This window comes from Notamacropus eugenii, chromosome 2 (genome assembly GCF_028372415.1).
Source record: "Notamacropus eugenii isolate mMacEug1 chromosome 2, mMacEug1.pri_v2, whole genome shotgun sequence".
Lineage (NCBI taxonomy): Eukaryota > Metazoa > Chordata > Mammalia > Diprotodontia > Macropodidae > Notamacropus > Notamacropus eugenii.
The window spans coordinates 434507007-434528844 of NC_092873.1; the positions used below are offsets into that span (position 1 = coordinate 434507007).

General features: G+C 38.0%; 1 protein-coding gene across 4 annotated transcripts in view; it reads left to right on the plus strand.

The window, feature by feature from the left end:
- RBBP5 (RB binding protein 5, histone lysine methyltransferase complex subunit) overlaps positions 1-21838 on the plus strand; it is a 35606-nt gene that overhangs the window by 9956 nt on the left and 3812 nt on the right. For 2 of the 4 annotated variants that reach the window (XM_072648063.1, XM_072648064.1), the window contains exons 6-13: positions 1508-1617; positions 6070-6189; positions 6451-6604; positions 6700-6771; positions 10937-11054; positions 18659-18728; positions 19016-19245; positions 20146-20337. In XM_072648063.1, coding sequence (XP_072504164.1) covers positions 1508-1617; positions 6070-6189; positions 6451-6604; positions 6700-6771; positions 10937-11054; positions 18659-18728; positions 19016-19245; positions 20146-20337 — 1066 coding nt within the window. Of the gene's footprint in view, positions 1-1507; positions 1618-6069; positions 6190-6450; positions 6605-6699; positions 6772-10936; positions 11055-18658; positions 18729-19015; positions 19246-20145; positions 20624-21838 lie in introns of those variants that run through there. The other 2 variants (XM_072648065.1, XM_072648062.1) reach the window with 2 other exon arrangements.

Consider the following 21838-nt stretch of genomic DNA (forward strand, 5'->3'; position numbering starts at 1 on the left):
AATCAGGATGACAAATTGTCCCAGAACTGTTTCTGTCTGTATTGCCTTAGAAAAGATGAGGACTAGGTGAATAATCATGAAAAATAGGAAGAAAGGTAGAACTTTCAAGGAATACTTTTAAAAAAAGGTTTCAGAAACCATCCATGGCAGCTTGAGGACGCTAATGAAGTCTGCTGAAAGGCTAAAATTCCTGATTCCTTTAGTTAATAATTGAAAACAAAAGCCAAATCAGATTAAGGTCATACAAGGAGTCAAAGCAGTGCAAAAAATTAAAACAATTCAACATCAAACAAAAATTTGTTTTAGAAATTTGGGAAGCAGAAAAGGACTTAGGAGAGAGAGACAACTATCTGGGGGATATAGAGAACTTCTGGTGATGAGATTGTAGTCATAACATAACGGAAACACAGTTTTGAACCATTCGAAACAGCCTGTGAACTTTTAATATAAATCCAGTGACATATGCCTTTGTCAGCCTGGACTAGTATGTTTTTGATGTGTTAGTTCCAGAAGTATTTCTATAAGTCTTTAATTGAGTTATCAGGTATGTTTATAATACCTATCTTTTTTTTTTTTTTTTTTGGTGAGAAGTAAATGTTAATCTTCATAAAGCTACTTTGGGGTATAGTAGTCTACCGACCACTAAATTTTTTAAAAGTAGAAGGATTGTAGTTTGCCCAGGACCATTTCTAGCTGAACTTTCTCAAAAAATTTAACGGTGAGAGAAAGCATAGCATCGTGGATAAAGGATTCTCTTCAGAGCTAAGAAGACCTGGGTTCAAGTCCCGCTTTTGGCATTTGCTGGTTGTGGGGCCCTGGCAGAGTTACTATACTTGTTGGTGTCCCAGGACTTTAGGACTTCTAAGTTGGAGAGAAGGTGCAGATCTGCACTGGTAAAGGAAATACTTCATTGAGAATTCCCTGTGCCAGTGAAACCACAGGTCTGGTTGAAAAAACAAAAAATAAGATCACATTTATATAGCACTTTAAGGTTTACACATCACTTTTCTAGAGAAATAGGTGGAATAGATATTTTTATCCTGATTTTGCAGATGAGGTTCAATAATTTTCTCTCAGTCATATAAGTGTAAGAGCTGAAATTATCTGGTTCTTCTGACTCATGAATACAAGTTTAGGCAATAAAGAAAGCTATAATGTAGCATTCCCTCTAGGGCCTTATTCTTTCCTCTCATTTGGAAACATAAAAAGAATGCAGTTTAGACAATCGTAATCATTTGGTACCTAATTGGGTTTTGGATCTACTCTTGAATATTATCTCATATATTATTAAAGTAATCTTAAATATTACTTAATATTAAAATAATGACCTTTGAAGAAAGGTCAATGCAGTGTTGGCTCACGAGATAACTTCAGATTTAGACTTCTGAATGAATACTAACTGCTACATATATCACCAAGGAAGATGAGCCTTGATTCACCAATAAGAGTAAGGTCAGGCTGCCGACCGGTCTTCAGGACGCTCATTTTCTTCTTCTTTAATCTTTAGATCTTGGTCCTAAAAACAGATACCCAGGATCTAGTTGCTTCTTTCAGAGTAACAACTGGGACCAGCAATACCACAGCCATAAAATCAATAGAGTTTGCTCGGAAGGGGAGGTGAGTCAGGGCCCTGGCTTACTCAGGGCAGCTTCAGTCTTTTCTTTCTGTTTTGTCTTTATTTAGCTTTACTATGAAATGTCGATGTTCCAGTGGCAGCTTAGTCATTGTGTTGTAAATACCTTCACATGGTCTTAGTGGAGACAGGATGTCTAGGTTTCCTTTTGTTACTTTATTTTATATAGACTTTTCCATATTTTTGTGCACTTTGTGTTCTGTTTTTAGGTAATGTGATCTAAAACTACGTTTAGGATGTTGTCAGATGTTTCTTTTTCAATATTAGCTGCACTTTGTTTCTTACATTTAATTAGAGCTATTTAACCTTCCTCGTAAGGTCTTTGTGTTGCTCAGGCTCAGGCATTCAGGATAGATCCCTCTCTTGTTGTTGTCATTTAAAGATTCACCTGACCCTTAGATACTCATTGATAAGGATTGAGCATGTACTAGTCTTTGTACAAACAGGTTCTTTTCCAATTAAATTAAAGTCCTAATAGTGGAATTACTGAGTCAAAGGGTATGACAAGTTTTTTGCCTTTTGTTCTCAAGGCCACTTTGCCACTTAGAGAGTTGGCAGCAGTTTGTTGTGCCTCAAGCCTGCATGTGCCTGTTTTCTTTGAGCTTTTACAACATTGTTGTTACCATTTTTATGTGTTTTTAGGGCAGTTTTAGTTGGATAAATGAATAGACTCTTTTAAGTCAGTTCCTAAGTGCCTGAAACTTAGTGCTATTTAAGCAAATACGGTATCACGGTATTACCTGTTTTTGCAAATGAAACTGTTCAGAAGGCCTTAATCATCAAAACAGACTGTAGAATTGTTTTCTTTTTCAAATTTTTTCTATTACAGATGAGCGGTTTCACAAAGCCTCTATGGACTTAAAGCTTCTATACTTTGTTCTTACAGGAGTCCCAAGAGCTTTTTACTTAACATTTCTTTACTCTTTATTTTTAAAAACTATTTTTATTGGTGATTTTTATTTCTACATTGTATTCATTTCCAAATTAATTTTTCTTCCTCCTTTGTCTAGTGAGCCAAGCCATCCCCTGATTAAAAAAGATTTTTAAAAGTTCAGCAGTACTGGACAAAATATTGACCTTGACTGACAGTATTCCACACTCATAGTCCCTTCCCTCTACAGTGAAAGGAGAGAGGTTTGCTTTTTCAGCTCCTTTAGTGCCAGGCTTTGTCATTGTAATTACACAGGACTCAATTTTATTTTATTGTTATTTTCATTTGTTTTGCTGCGTTATTGTGTCATATGGTCTTTCTAGTTCTGCTTATTTCTCTATCTGTTCATATTAGTCTTCCCATTCTTCTGAATTTTCATTTGTATTTTTTATGGCATTGTAATATTCCATTTTACTCATATAGCACAATGTGTTTAGCCATTCTTCAAGCTGATAGGCTTCTGGGTTTTTTTAGGTTCTTGCTATCCCAGAAACTGTTGATATGAATATTTTGGTATCTATGGGACCTTTCTTTCTGTTATTTATCATCTTGGGCTATAGACTTAGAAGTAGAATCGCTGAATGAAAGAGTATGGACATTTTAATCAAATTTTTTTGTTGTTGTATAATTCCAAATTACTTTCCAGAAGGCTTGAACTTCTCTTACTTCAGACACAACTCTAAAAACTTAGTTGTCTATCTCACCAAAATGGGTGGCCAGGAACAGTGACATTAGCAAAATAGTGAAGCTGATCTCTTTGCCACATGAATTATAGAAGAGCTGGGTCTTTGTTTTTTCTATGCTAAGAACCTTGGCCTTGGCCTCCAGGGCTTGACCATCTGCTCTTCCTGGACTTGGTGGCCTCGTCTCTAAACTTTATACTGTGAGGGATTTCTTGACTTTATACAGCCATTTGTAACTGTCTAGTAATTTAATGCCTGCCTGTGACTACTCATGTAGTCGTGTAGGATGTACCCTAGCCTGTATCAGCATAGGAAAGAAAAAAAAATTTTGGTTAACTGCATTAAACAAAAGGCAGAGACCAGTGACTTTGATAGTAACATTGCTCTATCTTTTGGGGGAATGCTTTGATGATTGCTGTGATGAGAAGTATGAAACTGTTGTTAATGGTAGTGTTAAAGGTGATAAGAGAGCAACATGAACAATTGAATGGGAAAACAGAAAGTCTTCTATCCTATTCTAGAGCCATTTTTTTTCTCCATAAGATTATACTCAACTTTGTAGGGTAAGTTATTCTTGCATTTAAGTCTATCTCTTTAGCCATGTATTCCAAGATGTCCTTCTGTTTATGGTTAATTCTTCCAGGTCTTAGATGGTTCCTGAGTATAGTTTCTTGATAGTTGAACACTTTGCTTCTGGCTTCTTACAGTATTTTTCTTTGATGTGGAACCTTTGTATTTGGACTATTACATTCCTAGAATTTTTCTTTTTGGAGTTTTTTTCAGGAGATGATTGTGTGTTCTTTCTGTGTTTATTTTGTCCTCTGGTTCTAATAGATTGCAACAATTTTATTTGTGATTTCTTGAAATATATTGTCTAGGCTTTTTAAAAAAAAAATGGTGGTTTCTAAAGAGTCTGATGATTTCTAGATTATAACTCCTTGACCTGTTTTTCATGATCAGTTGTTTTTGATAACAGATATCTTAAATTTTTTCAATCTTTAGATTTTGTTCTAATATTTCTTACTATCTCATAGAGTCATTGATTTCTGTTTAGTCCATTCTGGTTTTCAGAGAATTTATTACTTGAATAAGATTTTCATTGCTTTCTCTTCTACGTATTTTCCCAATTCTTTACTCCAGAGTTTTTATTTCATTTTTTATATGTTGCTTTGTTTCTTCCAGGTATTCATGTAGTCCTTGTGGAAAATCCACTTTTTTTCTTTAAATCTCTGCTTGCAATTGTTAGGGAATTCCTTTTTCGTAGAATTCTAGGTTGGATTTTTGGATATCTTTGGATGTATGACAGTTCTTTATAATGGTCTGTTTTCTTCAGTTTGTTTATCTCTCCAGACTTTGTTTCAAATTGGGGCATTGTGCCATGGCTAGGCTCTGCTTCCTACTCTTCTTTTGTTTGGGAGTGTTTAGCCCTACTTGAACTTAACTTGGGTCACCTGATTATACGAACATGTACTTCCTGAGGAAGGCCCCCCTGGATCTTTGAGGGACAGGATGCTAGGGACCTTGGAACCCAAGGACCTGGGCTGTCTCAGTGCTCTAAGTACAAGTACCCAACACTGATCATACCTATTTCTGGTTATTTCGAGATACAAACTGAGTTTCTTACCACCTTGGGGCTTTATTGGGGGAAGTCCTCTGTTCTTCATGACTTGGATACTTCAAATAAAAATTTTAGCACTTGTTGGAGAAACATTGGATTTCCCTAAGCTTCTTCAGCAGTGCCAAAATGACAGATACAACTGTGTTCTTAAATGCAAGTTTGTGGGTTTAGTAAGTTACAGAGCCCTTTGGAGGCATATACGTACATACATACATACAAATATATATATATGTGTATGGGCAGTGTTTAAAGGCTCACTGTGGTTAATACATGCATGGCATGAATCATACAAATAGAGAAGCTGAGATTTGATCTTAAGGAGCTTTGGAATGAGGGGAGATGAGACAGATATGTTTATAAGGAGTCCTTGTGACAAAGACTGGGGGGTAGGGACTTCTGGGGAGGTAAGGTTAATATGATTCACCGGTGTGATGTATCTGTTAGAAAACTAATGTAATCTTAGGTAACAGTGATCTCCACTGGTCAAAACACTTCTGGCATATTGTTTTGGATTTTGGGCTCTGTATCTTAGGAATGATATTGATAAGTGATAACACCTAGATGAGATTGAGTAGGATGATAGAAGGACTTGAAGCCTTGTCATTTGAGCATAAATTGAAGGGGGACAACGACATGAAAGCTGTCTCAAAATGTTTTAAGAATTGGTCTAGAAGAAGGGATTAGACTATTTCTTGGCCCCAAATGACAAGACTGAAATCAGTGGGTAGAAGTTATAGGAGGTTTAGATGAGAAACCTGTAGACAAACAATTGTCTGAAAATGGAATTCCTTATTAAATAGTGAATTTCTGTTTATTGGAAGTATTCAGGCAGAGACTAAATGTCATAGAAGATGTTGTAAGTCAGAAGTGCCAAATTCTTGAGTATAGCCTAACTAGATAAAAATTTAACTGAAATATGTTTAACAGTGTAAATAAAAAAACAGTACAGCAGCATAGTTAATTTGTGGTTTTCTAAGTCAGTATATGACCAGCAGAAATCCTTGCTTTTCAAGTTTGACACCTCTATTGTAGGGATTAGGTGAATTATTCTTGGTTCTAGTTTGATTAGGTGATTTTTAAGGTCCTTTCCATCTGAGATTGAATAATTTCTTACTCTAAGTATTATTAGTCTTAGGGAATATTAATAGTAACCTGTTTAGGACTTCTGGTCTTAATTTTTTTCTCCTTCCCTCTTTTCTTGCAGTTGCTTTTTAATAAATACAGCAGATCGAATAATCCGAGTGTATGATGGCAGGGAAATTTTAACCTGTGGCAGAGACGGAGAACCAGAACCCATGCAGAAACTGCAGGATTTGGTGAACAGGTACATCTTACATTTAGGAAGAAATGTTGCCAGAGGTAAATTCATATAAAGTAAAAGTAATATGATCAGTTTAAAACCAGTATACCTTGAAGTTGTTCCTAATTGGGATAAATTCTTTCTGCTATGATTCAAAGCCTTTGGACTTTTCTTCTTGGCATTTTGGTATTTGCTTTACTTTCCTTATGTTAGTTGCAGAAAAAGGTTAGGCATTTTTGTGTGATAACTATATACCTGTGTAATTTTTTTCCTCTTGACGTCTAGGACACCTTGGAAGAAATGCTGTTTTTCTGGAGATGGGGAATACATAGTTGCAGGCTCTGCCCGACAGCATGCCCTCTATATTTGGGAGAAGAGTATTGGTAATTTGGTGAAGATTCTTCATGGGACCAGAGGAGAACTTCTGTTGGATGTAGCTGTGAGTAGAATGGGAGGTTTTTGTCATGCACATTATCTTAAAAAATCTTAACTGTGTTAAAAAAAAGTTTCCTTTTCCTCTTTATTTAAATACAGTGGCATCCTGTCAGACCCATAATAGCATCCATTTCTAGTGGAGTGGTATCTATCTGGGCACAAAATCAAGTGGTAAGAACTGTTTTTCTTTGTATTCATTTACTTTAAAACCAGGTCCCTTCCATTCACCTTAGGGGTTAGCTAGATAGTTCTCTCCTCACCTTTATCAGACTTTTGCGTCTGATTTGATGGAGGGAAGCTCCAGTTGGTTTCTTGTTTCATTTTCTTATCTGAAGCTGATCTGCTACATCTTTAGCCTTGGGAAAAATATGTAAATGAAGACAACTTTAAAGTCCAAAGAATGCTGGATTTGTAATCAGGATCTGGGTTTGAATCCTGATTCTACCTGTGTGACCCTGGTGGTGGTTTCTCATCTTTAAAATGAAGGCATTAGAATTTGGTACATGCCTGGCTTGTGTTGAAGCCCCAAGGCCCTTCTGGCTCTAGGGAGTTAGCCAGGCCGGCATTTGTTAAATGCTTATCATGTGCCAGGCACTGTGCTAGGGATGTGCTGAGGATTCTGAGAAAGGCCAAAACACTGCTCTCAGGGAGCTCACGTTCTAATGAGTGAGGTAACATGTAAATAGCTAGGTGTAAACTAGATATACCCTGTGCCAGTGGAAAGTCATTAGTGAGGAAAGACACTACACCTTGGGAGGACCAAGAACGTCTTTTAGTTTAGAGAGGGATTTGAGCTGTGTCTGGCAGGAAGCCAGAGAAACTAAGAGGGGTGAGGAGGGAGAGCATTACAGGCCCAGGGACTAAGAGGAGAAAGTGAGGGGGATAACCCAGGGCAAAGGTATCGAGTTGAGGAATGTATTAACTTATGAAGCTCCCATACTACCTTTTATTTTAATGCACTAAGAATTACTGAAGTGGTTGCTAATATATCTCAACCATACTTCTTTATTCTCTTGTCTATGATTTCTTGCCTATAATTTTATCAGGGTAGGTAAGTCCTAAAGAGGAACTTTCTACCAGGGCAGATCCAGCACCTTCTATGCAACTGTGTGGTCTTAGGGAGTTGCAAAGATCCCAGGGAGGTTTAAACCATACTTGTCCAGGGTCTCACACACCCAGTAGGTGTCAGAAATGGGACTTCAACATAACCATTCTAATATGCTGATTGACTTAATTATTTCTTCAGGATTCTTTTTGTGGTCCTTCCTTTAGGAGTACTCTGGGAATTTTTGATGTTTAAACACAATTTATTAAGAAATTGAAAAAGGTTTAAAAAGAGAGAGGGATGATACAGGAAATTGTGAAAAGAGAATCAGCCATCTTTGGCAATTGATTAAATAGGACCCAAGGAAGAGGAAAGAATCTTTCAGAGTTGGGTGAATGGAATGTTAATCATTGCTTCCATTTGCTCACTTCCCACCCATTTCTCAGTCCTTTTCAGTCTGACTTTGGACTGAATCTATTACTCAACTAAACCTGCTCTCTCCAGGCTTGCTAATTATTTCAAATTTCTACCCTTGTGATTTGGGGCAGGTGAGGAAAGCTCTGGGCCTCAACTGCCTTGGCTTTTTGGACTGGATGGCCTTTGAGATCCTTTCTAGCTGTCATTTTATAGTCCTGTCATGTCTTAATTGCTAAATCCAAAGGACTTTTCTTCTTTTTCCCTTTCCCACAATTGACCACACCTTTTCCGTACTTAATTTTCTCCTCTTTAATGTGCCTAGCCACTCCTCTGTCTCCTTTGTTAGAGGCCATATTAAGTGTGGCCATCTTCCAAGTCTCTGTCCTGGGCTTTTCTGGTGATCTCATGGATTCAGTTTTCATCTTATGCAGATAACTTTCAAATCTACAGAAATGGCATATTGGTTTAGGGTTGACTTTAGAGTGAGGGCTACTTGGGTTCAAATCCCATCTGTGACACATACTTGCTCAGTGACTCTGAGGAAGTCAGTTATTCCTCAGTGTTGTAGGAACTCTGGGAACTAAGTTGTAGAATAATTGCTTTTCTGCATGGGTAGGTGAGTTTTCTTTTTAGGAATTCCCTACACTTAGGAAATCACAGATCCATACACATCTCCCAAATGCCAGTGACTCCCAAAATGTATACATCCAGTCCTTATGTATCTTCTAAACTCCCTCATTACAAACTGTCACACATTTCCATGTGGATGTACAACAGGAATCTCAAATTGAACATGTCCAAAACAACTCATATTGCCTCCTAAACCCATCCTTCCTCCAGACTTCCCCATTTTTGTGGATGATGTCATCATCTTTCCAGGCACCTTGGTTTAAAATCTTGGAGTCATCCTTGACTTTTCCCTTTTATTCAATCTCTCTCTCCAGTTGGTTCCTAAGTTTTGTTGATTTTTGCCCCTACTATATCTCTTGCTCTGCTTTCCACTTACAAATCTCTTCCCTAAGTTTTAGCTCTTAACCAGCTTTCACCTGGATTGTTGAAATGCCCTCCTAATTCCTCTCCACTCTCTTCCCTTCTCCACTTTGTCTTCCACACGGCTGTCAGGTTGATATTTATAAACAGATCTAACTATGTCACTCCTTTTCTTGGGAAGCTTCAGTGGTTCCTTGTTACTTCTAGAATTAAAGACAAACTTCTCAACCTGGAATTTAAAGCTGGCCGGACCTACCTTTTTAGTCTTGTTTCACATTATTATACTGAATGTATTCTCCATTCTACTTAAACTGCCCTGCTTGGAGAAGACATTCCATTTTGTGTCCAGTGTAATTTTGCGAGGGGTCTTCTGTGTCTGGAATGTACTCCTTTCTTACAGAACCTCTCACTTCCTTCAATGCCCATCTTGGGTTTCCCTCTTACAGAAAGTCTTTGCTGATCTCCCACAAGTAATTTGCATTCCCTCTTGAAATTGTATACTTCATATTTGCAATTAGGTGGCACAGTGATTCAGTATACATAGTGTGGAGTCAGAAGGACCTGATTTCACATTCTACCTCAGACGCTAGTTATTTGATGCTGGGTGAGTCTCTTTAACTCAGCCTCAATTTCCTCATCTGGAAAATGGGGATAATAATAGCACCTGCCTCATAGGGATGTTATGGTGATCGGCTGAGAAAATACGGACAGCACTTGGGAAATGCTTGCTTTTAGATAAGATAAAATTGTGTGGTGTGTTATATATCTCCCCCTTCCCTAATATTTAGCACAGTTCCTGGCATGTAACAGGTACTTAATAATTAATAATTAAGCATTATACTTAATAATTAAGCATTAATAAATGCTTGTTGATGATTTAATTTGAATTAGTGGAGGAAGCAAGAAGGAGTTGTTATGGAACTGTGACTAATTGTGATTTTATGAACCTGATATTGAAGCATGCCTTTCCACCTCTTGATTGAGATGTCCAGGACTAAAGAGAGGCAAAAGCAGAAAGCTATTTTCTTTCATGTGTCCAGTGTGATTGATTTTGCTTGCCTGTACTTATTTTGTACAAGGCAAGTTTTCTAGTTTGGAGGGGGAGGTTGGATGAGATAAAGAAAAGTTATTAATAAGCCAGAAGAATACAAAGTTTAGAACAGGGAACAGAACCCAGTAATTTTGTTACTTCTTTGTTAAATTTATAGTATATGCTTTTAAAAACTACACAAAAGAAGTTCATAATTTTATGTCCAGTTCTTTTTTGTTCTTTGTACATGGTAATGTTTGTTGATTATTTGTTGAGTTCGTAATACAGATAATTTTTTTTTTAAAAAAGGAATAGTTAGGAAGAGAACCAGGAGGAGAGCAGTGTTACAGAAGTGAAGAGAGAGGAGAGTAACTAGGAAGAGGGAGTGGTCAGTAAGTTTTGAAAGCTGCAGTAGTCAAGGAGAATGAAGACTGAGAAAAGGCCATTGAATTGAAAAACTAGAAGATTGATGGCAACCTTTTTAGGAGAATTTTCCAGAGTGTTTGGCTGACAAAGGAAATTTCTTAAACTTTGTGTCTTTATTTTATTCTTAGAACAACTTTCAGTCATGGAGATAAGTAAAGTTGTTAGAAAAATCTGTTATAGTTGGACTAGAACTTAATTTTTAAAAGTAGAGAAACATGGTTTTTTGAATATCAACAGTTTTTAGATATAAAGTGGTGACATAAGGGAATAGTTTTTAAAAACTTTACTGCCGAAACTCAGTGGCAGTTTTTGTGTCTCTGTGCAATAAAATAGAATTTCCAAAGTCAAGTTTCTGCTTGTAGGTAGTATTTTATCTTTAAATTGTAAAGCAATGAATGTGAACAATGTGCTCTGTGTTTGTGGCATAGGAAAACTGGAGTGCATTTGCACCAGACTTTAAAGAGCTGGATGAAAATGTGGAATATGAGGAAAGGGAGTCAGAGTTTGACATTGAGGATGAAGATAAGAGTGAGCCGGAACAAACAGGTACTGTTTCTCAATCACCAGGTTTCTTTAAAAAAATTTTTTTATTCTTTTTGCTTTTTATAGATTCTGGTCTTAGCTCTGACAAGTTGATGGTCTGACCATGCACAAACAGCTGACTCACAGTCATTTACCACATCAGTATCAAGTCTTTAATTAAAATATTTAGTTTTATTCTTTATGGTGTGATTTGGTGCTTGGTACCTACCAGTTTGTTTTTTTTTTTAAGAAAGTTTTTATAGGCATAATGCTTCATGGTATTCCTTCTGCTGATATTTATCATGAGTATGGTAACGCATGATAACCCAAAATGTCCCAGGACATATTTTGTACAGCCTTTGGGCCTACAATACAATCCCTTCTTCCACTTCTTTCTTTGCCTTTTCAGGGAATATCTGTGAGCCATCCTTTCAGTTAGCTTTTCCTTATTTCTGGTTTTGTTTATACCAGTTACATCAAGATTAATATGATTCCGTTCCTCTGGCAATATATTCAGTCTGTCACTGGACAAGGATATCACATTTAGAGTATCAGCAGTTAAATGGAAGTTTGTCAACCATCTGGGAATGCTGATTTTCTGTTCCCTTTTCTATCTTTCTGCCATTGTCACTGTACAGACTGATGGGGGGAAGGGCAGTATTCACATTAAAATTTTTTCTTTGTTTCATGGATTGCCATGTCCAAAACATATTTCATCACTAAGATGGCCAGCCTGTTGGTGATATGACTCTCTGAGAGTAGCTTGGTTAGTACTCAGAAAACAGATTTTATTTACTAAACAATAATTGAAGCCTTTCCAGTGTAGTAGAATCTGTCAGAGCTCATGCTTTTTTGGCACAGGCTTTGAGAACCTCCTATCATAATGAAGCATCAGTGTAGAACTTTGTGAAAAATGTATGGCATACTATTAAGACTAACCCTGAATTATTCAGACAAGTTATTGAAAATCAGAATTGTACAACAGAAATTACATCCACTCCTAACTGTACTAATTTAATCCAGAAGTTAAATCAGTGTAAATTAATTGCTGCAGCATGGAGATCAAATGAACCCAGAAAGCACCCTAGTCAGCAAACATCAGATTTATTTACCAAATAGAGTGAGTTGACAACCAGATACAACACTAGATTGGAATGTAAATTCAGCTGCAAAATCTTGCAAACAAAGATTGGTGATTATGAGCATTATCATCTCATGAAATAGAGAAAAGTAATGGAGAGTTAAACCAATTTTAAAAATGTGGGGCAAAATAGCAAACTAAGGAAAATCATCCTAAGGGCTTTCAAGGATAAAATGGAAAGACAGCAAACAGAAGAAAAATGGAAGAGATCTGCAACAATCATTTCAATAAAGGCTTATGTGAACTGATGCTCATCTTTTAAAAAAGTAAGATACAGGAAAACAGTATACAAACATTGCAAATGAAAAGAACAACCAGCACAAAACGATTAAAAAAAAAATGTTAAATTATAAGAAACAAGTTTGACCCAAAGATATATGAGAAGGTACTTCTCCCTGTTCCTTTAATCGTAGCAAGACTACCTAATTTAATTTGCTTATTCAGCACCATACCAGTTAAACTACCAAAGAACTACTTTATAGTACAAGGAAAAAGACCCAACAATGAAATTCATGTGGAGGAACAAAAGGTCTAGAGACATATTGAAAAAGGTAGAAGAAAGGGGTACCAGATCTCAGATTATAGTATGAAGCATTTAGTTACCAAAACAATTTGATACAGGTTAAGAAATAGGTTGGTCAGTAGAAAAATTAGGTACACAACATACAGAAGCATACAAACACAGCCTAGCGTTCAGTAGTCCCAGTGACCCCAGCTGCTAGGATAAGAACTCTTCAAGAAAAATTGCTGGGAAATCTAGAAAACTGACAGAAGCTAGATAAGCTCCAAGTGGGCACATGGTTTAGATGTAAAAAGTAATTAACTTCATAAACAAAAGTAGAGTAGCAAAGAAAAAAAATCATCTTTCCTATCTGGGGATAGAAAAACAGTTTGTAGCCAGACAAGGGATAAAGGGAGATAAAATGGATAATTTTGATTATATAAAATTAAAGTTTTTATACAGGTAAAGCCAAAATGCAGCTAAATTTGGAAGGAAAATTGATAACTGGGAAATTTTTTTGCCATAAGTTTGACTGATAGGGAGGGGTCTCATTTCAATTTTTGTAAAAGTGCCATGTTTGTGTATTTCTTTCTTTTCATATTCAGTAATTACCAGGTTTATCAAATCTTTGCTGTAATTCTGTTCAGGTCCTTAACTTCTTGTTTATTTGATTAGATTTGAGTAGGCCTGAAAGGGGGAGGTTGATATTTCTACTATTCTAGTTTGTCTGATTTTTGTCTGGTTTTCCTTGTAACTTTTTTCACTTTTCCTTTAAGTATTTGGATGCTATGTTATTTGTTCACATATCTGTCAAATATTGATATTCTCTATGGTAGCTTTCACCGTACTGTAGTTTTCTTGTTTTATCTCTTTTAATCACATCTGCTATTAGTATCTGAGATCATCATTGCTACCCTTGTTTTTTTACATTTGACCGAAGCAAAATTGTTTTGCTCCAGCCTTTTATTTTAACTCTGTGTGAATCTTCGCCTCAGGTGTTCCTTTTTGTAATCAACATATTCTTAGATTCTGCTTTCTAATCCATGTTACTATCCTTTTTTGTTTTATGAGTGAGTTTGTCCCATTCACATTTGGGATGATCATTAATTGTGTTTCTCTCCATCCTATTACCCTCTTTTCCCTCTTTTGCTTCCCATCCCCTCTTTACAGAGAAGAAAAAGGTGACAAGAGAGAACGAGTATGCTTAGAGTGCCAGAGTTCTGTGCTTGATGCAGTCAGCTTCTGGGTCTCCCCTCATCAGAGCCATTACAGGTTCTTACCCTTCTTTTCTTTTCTTTTAAGTCTCTCTTTACTACTATCTTCTCTCCTCCTGTTCTTTACTCCAGTTTCATTGCTCAGGTAATTAAATCCTCCCTGAAGTTATTGTTACTCATCCCATTCCTTGTTCCCTCCTGTTTCTCCTTTTTTGTACCTGTCTTGTGGTTTTTATTCTATCTTCTCTTGAATAGTTCAGATGAAAGTGACGTTTGAGAGTTGGTAGCTCCCCATACCCCTTCCTTCTTGTTTTCCACTTGTGTGCTCCATTTACGTGACATGATTTTCTCCATCTTCCCCCTTTTTTCCCCGAGTGTTCTTTTTTCTCCCTTTCTTTTCCTTTTTCTTTCTTCCTTTCCTTTTCCTTCTTTTGATGACCTTATGGTCCACAAAACTACTCCCAGGTCCTCTCTCCTATTTAACTCCCTCTGTGACCTCTTATGACTTTAGTGTTCTGAGGGGACACTTTGTATCATCTTCCCCTATTGAATATAAGCATTGCATCTTTGTTTAGTTCGTTTTGTTTGAGCTCTTATACTTGCCTTTTTATTTTTCTTTTGACTCATATGCTTGTAAGTTTCTCTAGTTTTTTCAACAAGACAACTTAGAAGTCTGTATTTCATTAAAAGTCTATTTTTTTCCCTTGTAGGATTATACTTTGTTTTACTTTAGGTAAGTTATTGGCTTGTAAGCTTGTGTCTTTTGCCTTTTGCAATATTTTCTAAGAGATCTCCACTTTCTTTTAGTGGTGACTGCTAAATCTTGTGTGATACTTACTGTGGCTTCTTTCTGGCAGCTTATTGTATTTTTTCTTTCATTTAGAAGCTTTAGAATGTCTAGGCTCTTTTTTCATTATGGATTTTAGGTAGTCTGTTGATTCTTAAATTATCTCTCCTGCTCTGTTTTCCAGAACAGTTATTTTTACTGAGTTACCTTGCATTTTCTTCTTTTTAGAAAAGCAATCTTTTGACTTTATATTTATATTTCTTGTTGTCTTGTGGAGTCATTAATTTCTGTTCACTTACTCTAATTTTCAAGGAGTCTGTTGTTTGGATAAAGTTTTGTACTTCCTGTATTAATCTGTTAATTCTCTTTCCGTATCTTTTCTCCATAGTTCTCATTTCTTTTTCCAGTAATATCACTTCTTGCACTCTCATTTATAAGTCACTTTAACTTCCTTTTTTTTTTTAACTTTAATTTCTCCAAGAATTCTAGTTGAACTTGTGCCCAAACTCTGTTTTTATTTGAGGCTTTCTTGTAGATGTTTTGGAGTCATTCTCTTGGCTTGTGTCTCAGGCATCTTGTCACCATGAAAACTCTTTCTGGTGGTATTCGTATTTATTCGTTCTTCCAACTTTCAGAATTTGGACTTTGTGTTAAAATCAGAGTCTTCACACTTCTGGAGGAAGCATCTGGGCCTGACTTGGTCCTATTTTATATTTGCTGAGATTCTGCTGCTTTTTTCTTTGGGTATTGAGTGAAGAGCCTAGGTATTTTCAAGTTCTCAGTGCACCCAAAGCAGGCTACTCCAGGTCAAAGTCTGATTGCTACCTTTTTGATCTGAGTCTTGCTACCTTCTGTCCCTAGTTTGGGTCTGGATAACACAACTTTAGACTTACTTCCATTTGAAGCGCCAGTAGACTGCTGCTATGCCTAGGTCCTGTCACCTGGCAGGTTCAGCTTCATGCACGAAGCTGCATGACCTTCCTTAGTTTGAGCTTTTTTGCCTTGTTTTCTTAGCTGTAGGCCCTAGATCATGATGAAGGTTGAATCCAACACTCCACTTTGGGGTCAGAACCACACAGCTGCTGCTCAGTTCCGTGTCTGCTTCTTGGTCCTGGTCTACCACCCCTATACTCATATCATATGGGTGTCTCCCATCATTCAGGATTTCCTGAAAGATGTAAAAAACAGGAGTAACTGAGCAGTAGCCCTCTGAATAAAGATAATAGATGGGCCCTATACAGGTGTATAATGATGGAAGAGATGCAGTAGAGAGTCTAGGTAATGGAAAGATCCCTTGTAGATGGTGATATCTCCCAGATGCTATTATCTGATATTTTGATGATTGCTTCAAGCCCTTATATATTGCTGAGCTTCCTGGAAGAGATCTGTAATTGCTCAAAGGATTTTGTCTTGTCCACACAGGAAAGGCCAAGTGTATGAAGAATTTTTATAATTTAGATTTCAGAATCAATTTAGATAAACACCCCACAGAGCTTGTCTAATTATAAGTCATCTGGGAGAGACCATAAGATAGATAGTAAGTTGAAAAGGAAAAGGAAATCAGACTGTATTACTTTTGGGAAATTGCAAAACTCTTTAACTGATTACAATCTTCTGATGAAAGCAAAGGCCTATCCTTTTCAGTGTCACTGTATGGTAGCAAGCCTTAGAACGCTACTGCCTCTGAAGAGCCATAGGTGAGTATCACACAGAGGATGATGGAGAGGCATATGGCACTTTTCAGCAGGCTGCAATGTATATAACCAGTAAGGAATTTCAAAGAAGACCAGGAGTGGATATCATCAACGAATTGCATGTCAGGCGTAGAAGATGGGCTGGTCATGTGGTAAGGCAGACCTGCACAACTTGGCAGTAGGTGGGGGCCAAAATGAAAGTAGGCTAAACTTCTTTGGGCTGCAGATAGGTTTTTAGCATCTCACTTTCCAAGTAAAGGTAACTAGAAACAGACTGATGATGGTTGGTTGTCACAGGTCACATGACAAAAAGGAGAGAGTGGACAGTGGTGGGCTGTATATTTTGCAGGCTTGTGGTAAGGGCAAAGCATGACAGGTGGACACCCAGAGTGTTCCACTGGTACTCTCAGGATGTCTATAGAAACTGAGAAAAACCTGCAACAAGTTGGGATGAAACAGGATCAGCTTACCTTAATGGATTGCAATCCATGTCACTGGAGGGAACTCCCAAATTTATGAGATCACAGATCCCTTTGAGTATTAAAAAAAAGTTATTAATATTTTTTCATTGCCAGTTTTTGCCATTCTTTCCCCCTGCCCTCCCAGAGAACCATACCTTATAACAAAGAGTAAAAAGGAGAAAGATTCAGTAAAATTAACACATCAAGCACCTCATAGCTTATGCAGAGTTCTGACCCTACACCTCCACAAATAAGGGAGAAAACATGGTCATTATAGTTTGATAGCATTCACTTTCATTTGTTTGTTGTTTCTACTTGGATTGTAGTTGACATTGTATATACTATCAGAATATCACATTAATGGACTGCAATTTATTTAACCATTCCCCAGTCAATAGGGGAGTTGTTTTTTTTTATCTACTGTAAAAATTGCTGCTATAAATATTTTGGAATATATAGAGGCTTTCTTATTTGTTGGATGGAGTCTTTGAATCAAAAGGCTGGGTATTTTAGTCAGTTTCTTATAACAGCTTAAAATTGCTTTTCAAAATGGGTAGACCAGTTAAGGCAGTCAGTGTGCTTTCTTTCTAAATGCCAATGACTGCTCTCATTTTTTTATCTTACCATCAGTGTTTCTCAAAGGGAAATGTGACTTAACTGTTTTCTGAAATTCTTTGCTCCTTGACTGTGTTGACTAATGTACCCAATAGTACTTTTAGACAAAACAAATAGGACACATTTTCACATTATTTTGGCAGCTAGGTGGCTCACTACATAGAGTGCTAGACTTGGGAGTCAAGAACAGCTGAGTCTAGATTCTCCGTAAGACACTTAAAAGCTCTGTGACCCTGTCACTTAATGCCTTTCATTTGTAAGTTTGTAAATTTTTTTTTTATTTGTAAAATGGAGATAATAGCACTTAGCTCTCAGGAGTGTTGTAAGATTTACTAGAGATAATGCATGTGATGTACTTGGCAAGTGCTCTAGAAAGCACTATATAAATGCCACTATTGAGGATGAGGATGAGAATGAGAAGGGGTGGGATGACCAAAGCACCAACTGGATCTCCACCCCACACATTCCTTCCTCACTTATCTGCTGGAGCAGATAAGAGTGTCTCCTTTGACATTTTCTGTACACGTAGATTACCTTGCTTGAATGTCTCATTTTCCCAGTTTTACAGTGAGTTCCTGGAAGGTTCTTTGTCATACATAGGATTCGTATGTCTGGATTTCCAAATGTTGAATCTCATCCTACATGCATGAATGCGATAGAAATCTCTTTGAAGTTCGTGACCTTGTCTTATTTTTTGTATCCTTAATAACACAGGAGTGCACATATTGCAGTTGCTTCTATACGCAAACATGTGAATGATAGGAATCATTGTTCTAAGAACACAAAATAGGTCAAGTAATGTATTGAGTGCTGCAGATCATCACTTGGTCATCTGGTGGTGCTGGGCCTTAGAACTGAGCTTCATTTTCAGCCACCATCCTTGGATTTGCTATACCTTTTACCTTGTATTATAAGAGAAACTATGTGGGTGATGAACCAGTACATGGTGAGAAATTAATCTTAGATTACACTGACTGTATTATGGCTTATGCTCACATAACACAGCTCATGTCTGTGGAGCACTTACAGGTTTCCAAGACACTTCACACAACAAACCTGAAGTGTATTATATTGTAGTATTTTCATTTTATAGATGAGAAAACTGAGGTGATAATTTTATTTTCTGCTTGTTTATCCCTGGATTTTGGCTTTTAAAAGGCATTACCTGAGTCCTCTTTTTTTATTTAAATCCATTCTCTTTCTGACTATTGCAGGTGCTGATGCTGCTGAAGATGAAGAAGTAGATGTCACCAGTGTCGATCCTATAGCTGCCTTTTGTAGCAGGTAAGCACAAATGGCCTTGTCTATTTGTTTTTGAAAGTAGAGCAACTTAGACTCCTCCTGCCTTTTTGTTCTTAGTTAATTATCAGTGTTCTGCCACTGAACTTTCCTGAGCCATCACTTCCTCTTCATTTCCCATGAGATTTTAGACACTTGGTTTCTTGTTCATTTTCATGCCTTGTAGAGTTAATGCTATTCATAGTTGGCACTTAATAAGTATTTGCTGGTTAAAACCACACATGATTTTAAGTACCTTCTTTTCCCCTCCACTTCTTTTCTCTCCTCAACAGTGATGAGGAGCTGGAAGATTCAAAGGCTTTGTTATACTTACCCATTGCCCCTGAGGTAGAAGACCCAGAGGAAAATCCTTATGGGCCCCCACCTGATGCTGTCCAAACTTCATTGATGGAAGAAGGAGCCGGTTCAGAGAAGAAGAGACAGTCCTCAGCAGATGGGCCCCAGCCACCAAAGAAGAAAACCAAAACAACCAACATTGAGCTGCAAGGAGTTCCTAATGATGGTGAGACCTGTTTCTTTTGGTGCCTAAGAGGTGATGGTTCACTTACCCACGGGACTGACAATCTTGGCTGCCTCTTCTCCCCCTCAGCCCCAGAAGTATCTAGAGCCTCAGTAGGGACTGAGCCCGGAGCCAAATGTTGGCTAGCAGCTTAGTACTGTTCCAGCTCAGAGTGGGCCTCTGGTTAGTCTTATGGAAGAACAATCACTAGTATTAGTTATGAATATTCTCTCAATTGGGCAGTACCTTGTTTTGAGTATTTGATTATAAGTCTGTCATATCAGAACAGGTTTTTCCCTTGGCGTCTATTTTTGCACTGTGACCAAACAACCTTTATTGATGTTCTGACCCCTAAATGCCTGCAAAAAACCCTGCATATCCTCTCTTCTTCTCAATGCATATATTATCAAGAGAATGTCCAAAGTGTAGGGAATGTGAAGAATTGTCTGGTACAACACCACCTTTTTCCTGTGGCCAGTGAGAAGTCCCTCACCTACAGTCACACAGTTGCTTGCTCAGACCTCCTCATTCCAAGTTGCATCTTCTCCTGACTCCACCAGAGTGGTTAGAATTAAGCCTGTGGCTGCACCTTTTTTGCCCACTGAGTAACAGTAACTTGGACCTTAGTCTCCATTTGGGTCATTGTACTACTATGCAGCTTTTTCATGAGAAACTGACTGGGTTTGACTTGCTTTGATTAACGGCTTCTCCTCAGCTCATGGCTCCCCCCCTTTCATAGTTTTGTAAAAGATAAGAACTCAAGCAGATTCAGTCTCATCTTTTGAACACAGGTGCAGAGTTCCTTATTGGCAGTGGTACCATGCACACCGTTTTTGGTGGGTGGTCTAGAGATTTGGGTTGGTTTGGGTGGCCTCCTTCCTATACTTGTTTGTCCCTTTGCAGAAGTCCATCCGCTACTGGGGGTGAAGGGGGATGGCAAATCGAAGAAGAAGCAAGCAGGCCGGCCTAAAGGATCAAAAGGTAAAGAGAAAGATTCTCCATTTAAACCGAAACTCTACAAAGGGGACAGAGGTTTACCTCTGGAAGGAGCAGCGAAGGGTAGAGTGCAGGCGGAGCCCAGCCAGCCCTTGACAGGTAAGGACCCGTGGTGGGCGCGCGCGGCTTGCGCGGTGGCCTTGCTTTATACTGCCCCCGACGCCTGACCGCAGCTCTTCACTTCTTCCTCCCTTCCTTACCTACCAGTGGTATTCACTCCCGAAAGGTTAAGCTGCTGCCAAAGGCAGAAGAAATCATATTTTGTTTGTTTTCCTTATCTCTGTTTACTCCCAAGTTTTTACTCTGAGTAAAAGAAACAAAAATTTAGACAGGGAACTAAATGGACCCTTCTGCCAAAGTCCCAGAGTTGTTTATTTGTTTTTCCCCCCTAGTAGCCCAGTGCCAGTAATGAAGTTGGTGGTTGTACTCTCCAGAATGGCTAGGAAGGAAGATGAGGTACATAACATCCTGAAGTCAGGACCCGAAAATGGGAGGAGAAAACCTGGGAGGAGCTGACCAGAAAAGCAGCTACTGGCATATAGAGGCTACAGTGTCTGTGTAAGAGCTTAATGCCTAAGCCTTTTGAAACTGGCTTTCTCAATTAATGAGCCATCTCACTTTCATGGTATTTGAAATGTGGGAGGGATGGCCCTTTTTTCTAAATTGGGTCTAGTGTAGGGAAAATGAATCCATCCTAAACCAAAAGGACAGTTTCAATTTCCTGCCATATGTTAGCAAGGCCACGTTCCCTAAGCCCTCATTTAGAACAGTTTCATTAATCAAATGCCTGTTTAGATAGTTTGGGGGGATATTCCAGTTTTTGTGACTAGCTATAGTTTCTGTTAATTTGGTGTGTTCTTCCTCTTCAGTCCAGAGAGCTTGTTAAATAAACACCAATGTTTCTATTATAAGAATAGTCCTGTGATCTTAATATTTGATGGACTTTAAGAAAAGAGTTATATTATTATTGAGACTAGAGAGGTAGAATGGTGTAGTGGATAGTCAGCCTTGTAGTATGAAGATGTGGGTTCAAGCCCCTCCTCTGACCCATCCTGGCTGCGTAACTCTGGGCAAGTCCCTCAGCCTCACAGGGCCCAGGCACCTCTCTGAGACTAGGTGGTAGAGAAGATGCCCATCTGCATTGGTGGATGGGTGTTCCTCACCACGTATCCCCAGCAGAGATGAGATCACAAGTCCTGCTCCCATGAACAGTATCAAACTACTGCACGAATCTTTCTCAAATCGGATGTTTTGTTGAAAGGATTATTTCTCTTTCATGGCTACCTGAAGAGAGAGTAGAAAGTTTCAGCTCAGCATAACATACTAGTCTTGAAATGACATTGGGAGTTGTGTAACAGAGTTGCATGTTCTGAGCTCCACTGCCTAAGTTTTACCTTATTGTAGATAGACTCCCTTTGTGTTGGACCTAATTGTATATGTCCTTGGGAGCAACTGCTGGTTTGTGGGGGTTTTTGGCCAGAGTTCTTGCCACTTTCATTGCTGGTCTTTTGTAACCCATGTCGCTCGTCATCTTGTCTGCTCTGCTTATGTTTTATTGCTTAATTGTCTCAGTGACTTGTATTGTGCATTTGGGAGAATA